The following is an 18,210-nucleotide window of genomic DNA, read 5'->3' on the forward strand; positions in this document are numbered from 1 at the left end:
AAACGCTGATAACCCAGGCACAACGACAAGCAGTAGCTGCTTGGTCTGCAGCCTGGTTTTATTGCAAATACCTCACTCAGCAGCTGGTTGTTGCTGTCCTTTTCTGATTTACAGACAGCAACTGCCATCTGCTTTTCCTTTGCTCCTTTACCCTCTTATTTTGCAGTTCAGACTAGCTGGCTGGAGAAAGTTGGTTGGTTGTTTTCCACCACACTGCCACTGCTGCACTCAGAAGTATAAACAAGTGTGAACTCCACTGACATGCCACCTCTGTGTCTTCAAAAACAGCTCAGACACATTTGATGTCATTCATGATGTCTTGGCATACAAGCCAAAATTTAGTATTGTAGTCTTCATCAGTGCATTAGTCAGCATGCAGGCAATGAGGAAACTGACTCTGAAAAAGGAAAAAAACAAAGCTAGAATTGGCTGCATAAAAGGATGACTTTTCATGTCAAGGGTGGGTAACTGGATAAACCTGCATTTCCAAAACAGCTTTCTGAAAAGCTCTCCGAAGCAGAATTGAGAAATGAGATAGCTGTGTACACTGACGTACAACAGTGTGAATCAAGTTCTGTCAGCACTTCTATAATAAATCTTGTCTGTACAGGAGTTTAAAATGAAGCTGAAAAAGATCTGGAATTCAAGAATGGCAACCCCAAGCCTATTCAGCACGCTTAACAGTATGTTTTAGGATGTTATGAGATTTTAGGTCCAAGATCTTTCAATGGATTTTCAACTAGTCAGATTGTTTCTGCCCAAGACATCAACACTACAATCATATTCCCATCAGTTAAATTAGAATTCAGGCATCCTGCAGAAATGTTATTTTTGAAAGTGTATGATAATTCCTCATTCCTTTTCCTCTTTGTCTCCCAGCACACAGACTAAAAATTCTTCTTAATGTTTTCCGTGTCACCCACTATCCTCAGATCCTTCAGGAGGCATCCCCATTCCTGATGAGAAAAAAGAGCACATTTATAGTACAGCATACCATGCAATAGGAGGTGGCTATGGCACTAGGCTGCAGCAAGGCTCTTCTGAAGGCAAAACTCCACCAGCCAGAGTATTTCCTGGCTGCAGGGGTGTGTAGTGGCACCAGCCTCATTCCACAACCCTTCAATGCTAAACAAAAAACCTGAACCCCCCCCCCAAAAAAAAAAAAATCAGCAGCAAGAAGAGATCTGTGAGTAGTTGTACCTGGCATGCCAGATTGTGGAAAGACAGTTGTTCCTACATCTGCTTCAGATGTAAGAGGAAGACCCACAAGAAAGCTGGGGTGGGGGGGAGGGGGGAGAAGTCAACCTCCATATGAAGGACTAGGCCAATTAGTAGGCATGACTGGATGTTCAGACTGTAGCAGCATTAAACAAGAGAAATAAAGGCTGGAGAGCAGGTGGCCAGCAACCAAACTACAAATTCAGTCTGTAAGTACATCAAGTCCCTTCTGGGACTTCCGGTACCTTAAGTATATCTCCTGGGTTGTTGAGGTTTTTGGGTAACTCTCAACTCCTAAGCAAACCGACTGTGTCTTCCAAGTTGATTGTAAATCTGGCCTCCAACACACACTACTGAAAATCCCTTACTGATGTTAAGGGTCAATTGTAAATCCACAACTATGACTTCTAACAGAAAATTCCTGCTTTCTCTGAAGCCAGCTGTATAGACACTAGTACCAGAAAAGGAAGAGTGCTTCAGTTAACTAAGTTTTTATTCCTAAGTGAAGGACATCAACTGGAAGATTTCTATAATTTGGAATCTCTGCTACTTTCCACTTTTTGCTTCCCACCAGTCTCAGCAGATACCTGTGCTTGATTTGCTCAAACTCTTGATTCCAAATCCAGTTTCCTCTTGTTGACATCTGCACAGATAAACTCTATAAATTAGACATGAACTCAAGTCTACGGAAGCATAGCTAATCCCTAAGAAAAACTGTGTTGCCTTTACAGAGCTAAAGAACAAAACTAGGTAGGCTTCAACAGATCTGAAACAACTAGAAGATAATCTATTTGTCCAGCATTAATAAAAGGGAACAAAAACGTCAATGGACTTTTAATTTGGCAAACAATTAGACAGAGAGGATCTTGTACCATCATCCCATTGAAGCTACAGAAGGTATTATTCTAGTTGAAAACAATTCAACAGTTCCCCAGCACAAACACACACAAGGCAGCTACAGGTCTGTATCAGTACTGACACAGCAGTTCAGCTTTCCATCAACACAGCTTGCCCTAAACCCCTTGTCTCCTCCTCTGGTATTGGGGACACAAGTTCTATGTTCTGGAGAAACCTGCATCTAGGTTCAGCTGCAGTGACCTGCCTACTGGAATTTTGTTTATTCTAGCCATTACCTGCAAGTTAATAACTTAATGAAGAAAGTGAGACTAACATTCAAGTGCTTCTCTGCTGAAACTGCTAGTACAAAAAGAAAATTTAAACAATATACATGCTATCCCTAGTCATTGCTACCTTGAGCTTGACTAAGCAGTTATGCTACATCTATACCTACAGATCCCCAAGATGGTGTCTGGGACAATTTGGCTATTCACAATGGCTGTCATAGTCAAACCTATAAATCAATGAGATGGGAGTTGAGTGTAGAATTTGGTAAATGTGATTCCACTCCTCTGAAAAACATTTTACCTCAAGCAACAAGATATGAAAGGCCAAGTTTTAGAGTACTCCCTAATTTCACTTCTGATGTTTCATCTGCATTTTTATTTGCTTATTAAACATTGTCCATAACCTCCCTCAGCTTCATTATATAGATCTGACCCACAGACATCAGCATCTACTCCTATCATACTTCAACTCAGTGCAGGTGAAACTCATGTATGAGTTTCAATAAATGTTTGGCTGCAAAAACAGTGTGCAAAAAATTGCATCAATCATTGTGGCATTTTTCTCCTGGCACATTACTGTTGTGGCCTGAGGTTGGATAGACTGGGTTAAATAATTCCTTAACGTGCCTTAAAAAAACACCCACAAATCACTTCTGAAGAGACTTCTGATAATAATACAAAACTCTTTTCAGATACTTTCACTTAGAACTCTTAATTCTCAAATACCAGAAAAACAAGTTCTCCAGTTGTAAAGTACAGACTGAATTTTAAGAAGCAGGGGGGAAAAAAGCGCACAAAAAGTACTCTGTGTATAGCTGAGTAAGCAAAGAATGTACATGTGTGAGTTTGTGCAAGAAGAAAAATTATGTATTCCCACCGATTCAGCTGAGCTCAGTAAGGAGTAGAGTTCCATCATCATTTGCTCATGGCCAGAAGCAACACTCTAGACTGGTGCTCATTAATTTCTCTGGAGTTCAATATGACAAGCAAAAGGTTTTCTCTTCAACATAAAGCCAGACTTCTACATACCTGGATATAAAGGCAACTTCGAAGGAGTGAATGGATACAGCAGTTTCTGAGTAAGCTTGCTAACAGCAGCAAGACTGCCAAGACTCTTGACAACACCACAATCACAAAAACATCAGGGGATTTAACTGCAACATATTTCTTTTAAAAATACATGCTTAGCTATTGCCTCACTTTTCTACTGCAAAATAAATACATGGTACTTCCAAGGCATGTGTAGTGTGGTACAGATAGGGTATAGAGGTCCATTTCTTCTTGCTGTCCTTTTATTCCAATGGCACGTTACTGTATAAACCCCTTGCAAGACAACTGTTTTCATATTTTCAGGAAAAAAAGGCAGAATGCAACACCACCTCAGAAAATGTCAAGATCCTTGGTCAGATCTACCACTTTCCAGGTTTCTCTCTCTCTCCCATAAGAAATGACCATAAACCGACATTCTTTTTACATGTATTTTCTCCACAGTTGTAATCGTATTCCCAATTCAAGGTTCTTAAAGCCACTGCTTTTCCAGTGGTAACAGTGAATAAGCAAGAAACTCCACTGCTTGCTATCAATCTTTCACAAGTGGTGTTTCTTATTACATAAAGTTTTCTTGAGAGTTATCTAAATTAAATTGAACTCAAATCTTTTTGCAACTTCAACAAGCATTCTGTCAAGCAAGTACAGTAACCAAATACTGCACCCCATTCTCACATGGACAGCTCTGTTGAATACTATGTTATCATTTATATCTTGGTTGAAATAATCCTGTTTACTTACAAAAGTTACTTTACAAAATTCAGCCTTTCCCTAATTAGGATTATCCTCAGTTCCCATGCCAAGTTAACCTGAATTCCTTTTAACAAGGAATTAAACTTTAAAGTCTTAAACTTTAAAGACTTCCAGCATTGGTTTGTTGGGGTTTTTTTTCCACTTTTGCCATCCACATACTCAATGTCAAGTGTGCTCCCTGAGCACATGAATAGATCACAGGCTGTTTCCCCCCACAAAAACAGTTGACAAAATATATGAACACAATCCTACAGAAACAGCAGTGGAAGCCTCTTATCACAGAGCTGAGCTAGAAGTGTAAGATGATTCTTACCCAGCATAGATAAACTCTCAGTAATCCCAGCACACACTTTGATGAACAGACTGTGTTACAACACAAGCCAAGTCCTCAGACCTGGGACTTTCACTCTGAAAGCCAGAGGGACTGAACAAATCAGATTTGCTCTACTGGTCTGCAGACATTTCCCTGCTATCCCTGAGACTTCCAGCACTGTCTCCTCGCTTTATTGCAAGTAAATTACTTAATGTTAGGATCTCTTTGTCTTTATTACAAATAAGTTGTTTCATGGTACCTAGCACCTACAGCTATGAACAGTGAAATCCTACAAAGGAGATTGCTTTGTAGTAGCTTCCTGAAAAAAACACTACTTCCTTCTGTACCCCCAACAGCTGCTAATTAGGTAATGAATATAGAGGGTTTTTAAGAATGTACCTCCCAGATAGCTTAAGAGTTGTTTTTAAACCAATGTCCAGAAAAGTCACAAATACTTTTGGACCCTTCTTCTGGCCTTGGCTACCAGAAAGAAAGAAGAAGCGTAGAGAGAAACATAAGCAAAACTCACTGGATAGTGCAGGATGACAAACCACATTGTCCAGGCTCTCAGCCCTGCCCCTTTACACAACCAGCACTGAAATAAGAACTGGCACCTTTCCTTCCTTCCTTCCACCCACTCTTTCCCCTAACTTTGCCTCAAATGCAGATGGGCAAGATAAGGCTACAAACTGTCATGAAGACCTCCAGTAGTTGATTTTGGTGAGCCAGTTCACCAGCCTTTAACAGCTGCTCACTGTTCTGTGCAAACCAAACTGGAGGTCAGCCTACAGACTAGTGTTAAGAGGCCCTGTTGGGAGAACCACCATCCCAGGCAGTTTTGCTGGTTTAAAGTGTGGTGGAAGCCAGAAACCAAGCTGTCATTTTGCATCCAGCCTGAGGCACAGACTCCACAGCATGGGATAAGATTACACTTCCACACCCCATGCAGTACCTGTTTTGTAGGTATATAGTTTCAGTTTCCAGGACTATCAGTTTAATGCCCTTAAAGATGCCAAATTTCCTTTTCTTTCAGGTATCTTAAGTTTGTGTTTGGGTGTAGACACACAGCAACAAAATAACAACTGAATTCAAAGTTAGCCAATCTGAGTTTAACAAGGAACATATATTTCCTCAATACATACAGAACATTAAGACTAAGCACATAAACAGTCATGTTAGAAGAAATCTCCCTCATCTCTGGATGAACAAAGCTTACATCTGAAACATGCATTACACAAAAATTACCATCCACACAACAGCAGCAAAATCTGCTGGTAATCACAGACATCACTGCCATGCACCAAAGGACTTGAAAAAACCTTTCTCTTGTTTGTTTTCAAGATGACAAAGAATCAGTGTTATTGTTCAGAGACCTAAAGCACATATGTCTAGCTTTGTATTAGCAGCAACACTCAGCAGATTAGAGGTATAGTCCCCTGATGCATTTCAAATAAGCAGGCAAGTGAAGGAGTCCATTGCTAGTCTTTTCATTCATTTGCCATAAATCTTGTAAGGTAGCTATTCAATTATTAGTTATTCACATTTATAATCCAGAAATATGAGCATTACTTTTCTACACTGTTCAAATGATAATTTTAGAAACTTAACATTATCAATAGTCTGAAAAGGTGTGTCCTCCCCTAAGAGGAAGGAGAAGAGGCATCACTTAAAAATTTCATAAAATTGAGTAAGAGTTAAGACTACATCGAAGGTGCACAAAATCAACAGGACAGAGGAGGGAAATACTGAGGTGAATTGAATTGCTTGTGCCTGAATTCAAAGAATGGATGAGGCCAAAGTTCACACGCACAGAATGGATACCTTTAAACACTAATCTATCTGGACGTATCTTTGTGATTTACATAGAGAACCACATTCTCACACTATCTTCAGTCACAGAAACAGTATTTGTTTTACAACACAAGATTCAAGGGAACATTGATGCTGTCAACTGTGTGGTTCTGTGCCTGTTTTGTCTGGTTTCTTTGTGGCTATAGTTGCAAAACTGATGGAAAGCTGGTGACTAAACCCAAAACCAATTCAAGTGCAAAATAAGCTTCTGTAAACCTATACAAATGGTATTTGAAGAGTGCACTATGTAGCAAAATTCTTGTATAACAGGAGAGGAGAAGAGAGGCTGTTAATAAAAGTAGAAAAGGCAATTCAAAGCAATTCTTATTTGCACTGTTCTGCCATGCAACAGTTGGACCTCAAGACCCTGCAATAGCGGGTGCTATACAGACATGTAACAAAAACACAGGCCTTGTCCCAACACAGTACTTGCTGCAGTAGCACACCTGGGATGTAAATATGTAGCCTAAATAAAACATATGGCATATATTTCATGCATGACTATATGTCCTAAGTTCTGAAAGGCAAATAGATTTTAAAAGCACATTGCTTTAAATGGAGACTTAGGATGGCTGCAAAACTGAGGCTTTTGCAGCCATACATCCAGATCTTTCAGCAAATAGTGTTTATGAAATACCACTGAATGAAAAGTGTGCTCTAAACGCCAATACTGCATCCAGAAGCACAGTTCTACCAACTAAAAATGCAAGTGCCAATGTTAAGCTGTCAAAAATCTCCCTTTGGAAACACTAGTCTATTACTTTCCTGTGAACTGATTTCTAAGGCTGCTTAACAGAACAAAACCAGATATGCCTGCAAGATTGGTTTTCGGTAGATGCTGATCCCCGTAGGAAGTTCATCCTCAATTCACATTCAGACTTCAGCCAACCAGGATTTATTACCTGGAAGTCTTCTGGATAATCACAAATCTGTCTAAGTACCACACAGCTTGGATACCTGTGCCAATTCTCCTTGTTCTTAGCTTACAAACAAGACATGAATTTTACCTCCATTAACATTCAATGATAAAAACACCTCTTTAAAGAATCAGGCAATAACAATCCTAAATTGTTATTTTGTAGATGTCCAGTCATTTATGCACTTGAGCTCACTAATTTAAGTTTCAAGCATCTTACTAAAGCCTGCTTGGTTGAACTAGTATTTTGGCAAAATGACAAAGGGAGGCAATAAAACTTGAGCAAAACTCCCCAAAACCAGAAAACAAAACCCAACACATGCACCCTCCCAAGCTAAAAGAAACTGTCAAATTCATTAGAACAAATGGAAAAACACCAAACCCAAAACAAGGAACAAACTCATATGAATGTCCATGAGATAAGACTCATTTCCTGATATGAGTATTATCTGTGAAAACAACCAACAACTTTCAGGACTTTCAAGGAACATATGTAGCAGAAGAACAATTAGTTCTCTACTAAAAAATACCAAGGAAATACCCCCACCCCCTGCACACACCTACCCAATTGTGACCAACAATTTCAGCCAACAATCCTGTGAAATCTAGTATTAAAAAAGTCTGAACAGACACAGGCTCATAGGAAATTCACATTCAGGCTTGTAGAAAATTCTAAGGCATAGACTGAGCAAAAAAAATTCTCTTACCTTTCTAACTACCAGTTAGCTAATTGATATACAGAGGCAAGTAGCAACATTATTCAGAATCCAGAAGTCAATTGCTGCCTCTTCCCATCCTCCTAAAACATGCATTTAGCTATTAGGGAGGAGGGGGGCAGGGGTGGAGAGAAGGAAAGGAAGTTAAAATATTTGGTGAAAAAGCAGTGAATACAATTCATATCAAAGGAAAGGAAGTATCAGGAGCACATGGCTACAAAGATCACTGCCAGATTAAAAAAAAAAATCCTTGACAAACATTTTCAGTTCATTATTTGTTTACACTGGAGGAACAAATTCATTGCCTACCAGACTTCTGAGATTACAACAGACAGCCAAAGACAAGAAAAGAAATGGCTGATATAAAAATCAATTTACAGAAAATCTCACAAATGTTAACCACTTTATGATCCACATAATTTTTTTTTCCCAGATGACAAAAACAATTCTCATACAAACTCTGATCAAGCCTTAGTATTCTGAGAAGACCTGAACTACCAGAATTATGATTATTTTAAAACTCGTGATGATATTCAAATATCCTTAATGGAGGAATGAGCTGCTTTATTACTTTGGAGTAACAGATCCATTAAAGACCTCTGGGATTTTGAACTGCTGTACAAAGACAGGTCCAGCATGACTACAGAGGCTGCAGATGAAAACAACATGTAGCCTACCTCCCGTGAAGATGACACTGACTTAGTATGTGCTAGAGAGGGAAAAAAGAAAAAAGAAAAATCTCAGCAGCTGCAGACAAGTAAGAACTAAGATGAAGCAAACACTGTAAAGTAGCAACAGACTCTAAAGACTCAAGAAAGCCTCACATGGGCCCATCACACATATGTTTCTGCTCAGAACTGCACTGCAGTCACCTTGCTTGGTACTGGGTAGGGAAGGGAGAACACAACCCTGAATATATGCACTCTCCACAACCAGACATTCTAGCTCTAACCACCTAACCACTGACAACGCATTCAAATGTACAGAAGGGTAAATAACTACATCCAGCAGCATGCAAATAGTGTTCTGGAGACACTATGAGCCATTTTAAGTATTTAGTAAAAGAAAAACAAACAAGTATACTGCCAAAATATTTTGTACAGCCTCCTATGCTATTTCTCACTAGGAGCATTCAAGGTAACCCACAAATTTTTTTATATTAAAGCCACATACACTTCTTAGTTTGCTGTCTGTGCTCCTGTGCACATTTGTCTACTTACACTTCACAGCAACAAGAGAAAAAAGGAATAATCAAAAATTGAACCTCAGTTATAATGAGAGGCAAAGGATAAGCACACCTGTGTAAGTGCTGCAAGCTAAGTCAACAAGAACTTTTACCCTGGGAAACTATCAGTGCCATTGAACAAACTCAGGAAGATTACTGATTCTTAGCTTTGTGGACTGTTGACTCTGGAAGTCATCCAGTAGGTGATAAAGGAAAGTAATATGCTTCTTAAAACATTAAAAACTCAACCTGACACTAGAGTTTGTATCCCCATTTTGTACGGGCAGTTTCAAAAACACAGAAGAGCAAGTAACTATGTACACAAGACCCTAACACATTAGGCACGTTAACAGTGACTAGCAATATATATTTTATCAGAACACTCAAATCTGTCAGGTTCTTTACTATTCTGAGAGAAAACAAAAAAAATAGTACAAGCTGCAAACTCAAAAAAAATCCCGACTACGGAATTTGTTTCTAACAGCTACCAAGCTACCCTTTTCCTTCAAGAGAAAGAAAATAACCAGTTAGCTGTAAATTATTCAACTCTAATAAATATACATACTAAAAATTTGCTATTTAAATGCTTGCTAGCCTCTCCCGTTATATAGTAGAATGCTAACATCTGAAAATTGAAACACTCTCTTGAGGCTACAAGCTAACATTTGTTTTGTAAACAAAAAAGTCTGGTACAATTCCCCCCCCCCCATAAGACCATAAACAGGAGTGTTCAAATAAATGGAATCACTTGATCACAGAAAAGAATAAAAATTCTAATGATCAAACTTAACATTCCAGTCACAATTGTAAGGTGCAGGATCCATGCCAGACCAACAGAATTTAAACACTAGGATCCATGTGGAAAACATTAATTACAAGACAGACAGTGATCACACAGGCTTGACAGACCTCTGTTCTAAATCAACAGCCATCAGCATCCCTCTGCCACCACCGCTCACTTACATTAAGCACCACAAATATTTTTCTTTAGGAGTTACAATTTGTTTGGGTTTTTTTTCCCCTCAGACTTATCAAAGTCAGCATATTTGAACAATGTATATTTTTCTATACTCTGCCAAAGACACACTGCCCTTATGCACAGGAATGGAAGTATAGCTAATTTTACATTGTCTTTGGTAAAACTGTCTTCTATAACAGACTGGTATTGCATTCTCTATTCTCCAAGCTCACAATCACTTTTTTTTTTTTTTTTTAAAACAGGTATTTATCCAGACTGTCCACAGAAATCAGATAAAACACACAGAAAGTCACTGATACATTTCTAATGCAGGACCCTCATCCCTACCAGAAAAAAAAATGAGGTTAATAACTAAAAAGTATTTTTTTCTTCATATCCAAGCAGACGATTGCATAACAATCCAGGGGATTCAGATACAGACACCTATCACACACAGTGCATTTGTGGGTGCCAATATGCATTGCCAAACTGTACCAGTCACTTTAGACTCTCCATAGCACACAGAAAAGCTAATAAAATGTTCTGCTTGCTGTGCAGTGTAATCCACATATAGCCCTGATCACGCTGCAGAACCGCGACATACCTTTCAGTCTTTTGGAATTCCCATTCTTTTGCTGCTCATCCTCTTCATTAATGGTGAATAAACCCAGGGGATTTGGCCTGGCACTTGTCTTCTTCAATCTCTCTTGTCGGAGGGCAGTAGTTGAACCAGGCATGTTGCTGTTGCCTCTTGCTTATTTAAAAAAAAAAAAGTAAGAAACTGCAGCCCCTGCTTAGCAGCTAGCTGCAACACTGCCTGTTCATTTGAGCACTTGTAATAGATCCCCTATGGATAAGCAGTATGCAAACAGCTGACAAATACCAACATCCACTCAGCAGTGAAAGGCTTGCAGTCTTTCCCCACCTTCAAGAAAGCCCTAATTAAAGGCACATTGGTTTGGATGCTGCTCGTCGCTGTCTTAACCTGTTCAATTAGATCCCAGCCCAGAGCTCCGGGTTCCTTGCTGCAGCACCTTTTTCCCTGCAACCCTCTTCCAGCTACAGCACACTAAAATATTCAGCACGCAACACAAGAGGAGAAAATATGATACGCCGCTGTTAACAGTTGCCCTGACAACACTGACACATCCTAATCAAAGGGGGTCTATGAGTGTTGTCTCCTCAGCTGCAGCAAGCTGGCCTCGGGAACGCTGTCTCCCACACGCTTGCGGAGAGCTGGAAGCACCTCGGCAGCAGGGGCTGCTCCTTCCTCCTCGCAGGGTGGTGGGAGGATGGAGCTGTGCTTGCACAAGCAGATGAGCACTGACTGAAAAGAAGCCTGGGAGGCTCCAGGCACGAACCTACATTTTGCCAGCTGCTCTGTTTATTCATGTTTAGAAATTTTAGCCTAATCTAAACTAAAACAATGAGGATGAGTCTTCTTCCATATATGCATGTGTTGGGTGTCCTCCCCCACCCCTTAACTTAATCACCTTTTTATGCAGCGCATGCCTTTTGTATTAGGAATGCGTACACCCACAATTACAGCCAGGTGTTGGAACATTCTTCTCCCTGTATGAAAACTCAAAAATTTCTAGCTTGTACGGACAACATAGGACAATGAAAGGACTTTTGGAGTGAATATTTTGTACCACACCATTAGTTTTACAGCACCAACCATTATCATTCACTTTGCAAAATGAACAAAATACAAACAGCCTGGGTGGTTTTAATTAGTTGGATTTCCTTTATGTGCTGGCATTCTGGATTTTCTTCAGCCGTTTACAACTGAGTACTTGCTCACAAGTTTTGCAATCTGCATGTTTCATCCTTCACGGCTCCAAATGCCTCTATGCAACATGCTGGATGTTTTACCTGTGAGACCTTTATTTTCAACCACTTCCACCTCTCTAATTCAATGTGTGCTCACCATTTCAAAATACTACTGAAGAAAAACTGCAAGCTAGAACATCTCTATAATGCCAAAATTACAGGATTTTCCCCATCAGATTTTTTTTTTTAAGAGAAACTTTGTGTAACATGATCACCCACTACAAGACAGCACATACATTAGTTGACAAGTCTGCAGGTGGCTCATATTGAAAATGCAAGATTATACAGACATATATGATCGCTCAATGACATGGGTAACAATACTGAAGAAGAAAGCTCAGAGTTTATGACAGCCAACATGGTATGTATCACAGTGGCCTGGGATGCTCTTTACAGAGGAATCCTGGATCATGCTCAGCTGGCAGGACAGCTCTGTTCTCACACACCTCAGGCTCAGCAGCTAGGAACCCAGTGGATGGAGAAGAACACAGCACCACCTGAAGGCTCAGCTGGACCATTCTTCCTTTTTCTCCAGCACAGGCACAAAACGCCCAACCAGAACAGAAGTATTCTGCAGGAGGGCACTAGTTCTGAACCAAGCCCACAGCCCACCTCCAGTACGTATTTCCTCCTGGCTACATCCTGCTGCTTGGTTACACCTTGGACTCTCTGCGCGTGCACGGAAGCTATACATGATGACATTTGTCTACAGTTAAAAACACTTTGTGCTAAAGGGCGTGGACAAAAAAAAAAAAAAAGACTAAGAAAAAAAGCTCTAACACAAGCTGTTCTTTAGCTCAGCAATTTGCCTTCTGGAGTTTATACAGGCTACTACTTTGTCCTGTAAGAGGAACAGCTCCATTCCTCAAATCTCATCCACTTAATGCCTACCACAAATACTACATTAACAGTACACACACAGCCACAAAAAGAGGACAGTAGTTAGTACCACAAATACTTTTCATACATGCCCAAGACTGTTGCCAACAGAAAACAACACTTAAATGGCAGCTTAGTTAAATATCACTCCACTCCACTCTCCTTTTATAAGCCACTAAGAAAGGATTCCTGCCCTTTTAAACATTCTGTTCAATCAACTGATCACCTTTAATTGCTAAACTACTTAAATAGGCATTTAAAAACACATAAGAAGTATCTAACACACAAAAATACACCTGACTGTAGGGGCTTCCAAATGGGCTTCCAAGCTTACACGTATGATAACTGTTTCACAGCATCTCCATTTCCCTATTGTCTGAGGAGTCATGGAGAACAGCTACAAGACTGAGAATGCCTTCCTTGGTCCTTGCAGGATCCCCTGCACCCATAAGAGTGACTTGCTCCGAGTACAAAACACAGTAATGACTAAGTTCAATGCTTCAGGGGCTGGAGAAGATGGATTTGAGCTATGACACACAGGCAACTGAGGCATTGGTGCATATTTCTTTTTGTTGACTTACTAATGCAGAGATGAATTCTGACAGAGGAAAAGAATCAACACCACATTCAGCTTATGCAGCATGATTTTATTTCAAGGTCCCTGTGGTTAAAAACTATGCCAGCCCACAACATGTTTTGAAATGCCTAATAAAATGGCACCCTAGCCACTTGTAACCTATTATAAATAAAAGACACCTATTACAATAGAAGATACACATAACTTTAGGTACTTGGGGGTTTGTAAAAACTCTCCCGAATAACACTATTAAACATCCATAAAAAGATACTAATGCTGCATAAAACCAGACTGTATTGACGAATTCCCTCCATCCATTGGTTTAAGGGCAGAAAAAGAATTTCCTGAAGTATCCCTAGCAGGAAAGCTCTACTTATTTCAGCCCTGTCTCAGCTATGTGGGAGCTTCTATATGAAAACTGGGATGAAAGCAACATTCCCCTGAAGGAACAAAGTGGTGGATAATTGTAGTAGCAAGGCTACTAAATTCTTAAAAAAAAAAAAAAAAATTGCTTACATAGTCCCTATTAGTGATTTTTTCCCTCCTCTAACCATTCATCATACTGTGTACCAATACACTCACAGCTGAGCTCTTAACGATGGGGTGAGACTCTCTTGAGATGGAATGAGGGCAACTGTGTATCTTTAGGGCACTGGATAATTTTTGGTTTTCCTTTTTACACCACTTTCAAACTCATTATCAGTTAAACCACCACACTTAAACACACCCACTTTCACCCACTGGATTCTATAGGTGTAATTACCTACACAGTACGTTATCTGATACACAACAGTCTTAAACAGCAGTTTGAACAAAGACTATTAGGATAATTATATTGTGATCTGGGAAATGTAAATATTGATAACATGTTAATTGATGTTTCTGCTTTAACATCAGGTATTAAGGCTCGATAATCGCTACCTATGAAATGAAAAGCAAGTTGAAGCCAGTCACCAGAACAGTCACCATGATATCTACGTGCAGTCTACTATGGGTAATCTGATAACTTTCAATGGCTAAACTCTAGATTTGCTATCTTATTTCATTCACAGAATTGTTTCAGTCCCTGTAAACTATCCAAACACTACATGAAGCTCATTACTGTGATTCAGAGTATGAGTTGCACATAGTAAGTTCATGTTCTACAGCTGCTGCCTTGTGAAGCACTCTGCCAGTCTGAATTTACTGAAGTGAACCTTTTTGCTTTCATGTGGGGAAGACAAAAGGCAGTATTCAACACAAGTCAGCTAACTAACAGAAAGGAAAAAGTTTGTGAAGACAAGACAATTTGTATCTTCCATCAGAGCTGGCAGGCTGTGATAACTAGGACTGTGTATGTTTTCAAGAAAAAAAAAAACCACTTGATGTAACACTAACTGGAAGTCATCTTCTATCACTGGCTATGTCAGGTTGCAATACTGAAAATCAAACCAACTGAATGCAAGATCATGTACTATTGCAAAAGGGGCAAAAGAAATTTATAGACTAATTGCCTATGAAAAGCCCTGCAAACAGAAGCACTCATAAGACATTCCTGTATCATGAAACACAGATTTTTTCCTCCCATTCCATGAGACACCATTGTATGTTCATCAAGCTACATTTCATAGGAATTTCTTTCTCCTGCTATTTTCTTAGAATAAGTGCAGTTAAAATACTGTTTTAAAAGAACACCATACCCAAAGAGCAAGCAACCAAGAAGTCAGGGTTTGACGGGGGAACCTCCCACCCACACCTCCCCCCCTCAAAAGCAAAAAAACTTCTGAACACTTCCAAGTGTAATAAGCTCTCAATCTTAACACACAAAAATCTACTGTCTGCCATTATTGTGAAACCCAGATATGACCATCCATTGAACAGACCACTAGTTAGTCTCCAGCCTTCAAGCTCCCCCTCCTCCCCATTGCCAGCCAGAGGGATTAAAAAAAAGTTCGAGACACAGATGCATCAAGCCAGTTTCAGAAGGCAGGGCAGCCTTCTCACCACTGCTCTTCTTTCTGACACTTAAGTTGTCCAAAACCTGAGGTAAGTTATAACCTCTAGCCTTAGTTTCTCCAGTTATAAGATGGAATGAAACCTTCAGAAGAATTCTTCTGAAAGAACTCATTGATTCTTATAAAATGCTTTTCTCTTTTATCTTGTTTATCTAAAACTGCTAACAGGTGAAGATCATTTTCTTGTAGGGTACCAAAAATATACACCAATCAAAAAACCCCACAAACTTGAGACAGGTCTGGATCACAGTATTTGTAAAGCAAAATAAACACTACTGTTCTGCTTGTACTGCTTTTAGATGCTGATTCAAGGCCTTTTAACATAAAAGGAAAGCTTCCCCTCAGCTTAAGTGCATTTTATATCAAGAATCAGATCAAGTAAATATTTTAAGATATGCTTCCTTCCAGATTACCAATATTTCATTGTTTCTTCTGATTTTCTTAGGTAGGTATCTATCCTATATAGCAACACCAAGAAAGGATATGGCATTTTGAGTTTATAGACATGTTTTCCCAGCATGAAACAATAAAGTTCCATTGGGAACTGGGTTCCAAGTGTTTCTTTCTTGGGAAGAAAGATCAGGAAAATCAAGGTAGAGTTAAATACTCCCATCCTGTTCTGCAAAAACAGTACACCAAAAAAATTTAAATGTACCTACCGATCAAAACACACAATCATATTTTGTATGGACATTTTCAACATTAATAATCTATGTCAAAAACTTTTTTTAAAGAACTCATTTAAAAATATATAATATAGATTGTGCTAGATCATAGAGTATCTCGAGTTGGAAGAGACCTATAAGGATAATCAAGTCTAACTCTCTATTCCTCACAGGACAATGTTGGAATATATGGACACTAACCAAATTCCAAACTCAATCTCTCTCTAATTTCCTTCAGGAGACTCGTCTCTTTGCATTTACTTTATACTTCACTAGGTTTTAAATCAGGCAAGAAGAACCAAGAAAGTAGAGCTTCCCCCCGCCCCCATGTGAGAAAACAGCTATTTACTCAGCATCAAAGGACTGGAAACCTTCTTTTCAATGCCATGTAAATCTAGGACAGAGCAAAATAGCCTTAAAAAGACAGACAGGAATTACCCCCCCCCCAGCTGAAAGACAGAAAAGTTAAGTTGTAAAGGACAGAGCCACAATATGAGGAAAAAAATACTTGCTTCCATTAAGCCAACCACTGTCTCAAACATCATGCACACCTAATTTTTTCCACTGCTGCTCTTGTATTCTCTCTTCCTTCTAGTTCTTATTGTCAAAAAAGGACAGAGAATAACCTTGTCTTTACAGAGGTTTTTAAGTCTAAGGATTCACTTTTATTACAAGATAATAAAGGACTGGCAGATTATTTTTACAGCAGTACCTTAATTTTTTTTAAACAACTTCAGTATTTAATATATAAACATCTGATATAATAATTGATTTCTTTCCACCTTCTTGGATATAAAATGCTAGAGATTAAGAAGGGAAACCTTCATCCTTTTGACTGATGAGAAGCCTGCTGTCAAGAGTATAGATGCACTCTGAATAGCTTTAAATAAGCAATGAGTCAACTCACTTCTAAAAGTCGAGGCCATAAACCCACAGTAGTTTCATGAACTTATTCTTCATTCATCCATTGAATTAGGTGCTTCAACTCAAGAAAGAACAGAACCGTTCAGCTTTTCTAAGCAAACATCCACTTAAATATGTGCTGTAGAAACAGAGGAGAGCAGCAGTGGATTATTAAGATTCTTCAGAAAGCAAACTTAGAAAGGCAGGTTCAGCTCTTTTTTCCTTTCTCTCCTGAGTTTGAACAAACATCTTTATTCTGGTTTCATATCTCAGTATCTCCTTTTCCAATAAATTGAATTCAGAATTATTATCCATATCTAAGAGATTATGAATTTTAAATAAGCTAGGTCTGGAAACGAAAAGCAGACACAAGGTCTTTATTTTCTTATCAACTATGCTGACTACTTTGGCTCCTTTACCTTACCCATCTGTTTATGGGTCCCATCATACATGCTGCAAAGACTGTGCACATTCTAGATACTACTTTGATCAAAACAGTAAGACAACATATTCTTCAGCTGCAGAACTGCAGATGCTAAGAGCAGCCACAGCAATCTTCTCACGTGATGTGGAAGACTTGCTTCTCCAGTTCCACCTCATACCTACCCACTGCAGTCCTGGTGAATCACAGGCAGACAGCTGTGCCAGCAGCCTCGCTGCCTGCACAACCCTGGAGTAGGAAGCAGCTCCACCAGGAAACACACCTCATGCACTTGCTCAGCCACAGAAGACTTCTCTTGGAAGTGACCTCTTCCCAGTTTCAGCTGTTCCTCTGACATGGGCAGTGCCACACACTGGACCAAGGGATGTTAAGTCCTCAGAAGTGACTAGACAGAAGGTAAGTGTTAACTATTTTCCCTTCTGTCAATTAAAACTCAACCTGTGTGCATTCCCATGCATAGGAAAATCAAGAAGGCGGCTTGGAGCCCAGCCCTGTTCTGACTCAAACTCCCTCATCAGAGCAAGAGACACATGAACATGGAGGTAAGAGTCTCATCATCCACAAACACTTTGAACGTGCACACCCCCCCCCCAATAAAACAATCAAATACAAGATATACAAGTCTTGTTAAATTTTTTAATTAAATGGATTTGCATAGTATGACTAATTATAAAAATTGCACAATGTGTACCATGATGAATAGAAACATATTAGATCATTCTTAGCCAACACTTTTTATTTCTATATAACAGAATGATATCGGATCAGGCCCTATAGTAGAACATACCATGTAACT

The 18,210-nt window shown here is 39.3% G+C and overlaps 1 protein-coding gene across 9 annotated transcripts in view; it reads right to left on the reverse strand.

The window, feature by feature from the left end:
* Positions 1–18,210, reverse strand: part of MAP7 (microtubule associated protein 7) — a 119,687-nt gene that overhangs the window by 94,783 nt on the left and 6,694 nt on the right. For 4 of the 9 annotated variants that reach the window (XM_054819465.1, XM_054819467.1, XM_054819464.1 and 1 more), the window contains exon 2: positions 10,726–10,875. The exons of the other annotated variants lie outside the window; for them this stretch is intronic. In XM_054819465.1, the coding sequence (XP_054675440.1) occupies positions 10,726–10,875 (150 nt within the window). The remainder of the gene's footprint in view (positions 1–10,725; positions 10,876–18,210) is intronic. 9 annotated transcript variants of the gene reach the window in all.

The sequence above is a fragment of the Grus americana genome, chromosome 3 (assembly GCF_028858705.1).
Source record: "Grus americana isolate bGruAme1 chromosome 3, bGruAme1.mat, whole genome shotgun sequence".
Classification (NCBI taxonomy): domain Eukaryota; kingdom Metazoa; phylum Chordata; class Aves; order Gruiformes; family Gruidae; genus Grus; species Grus americana.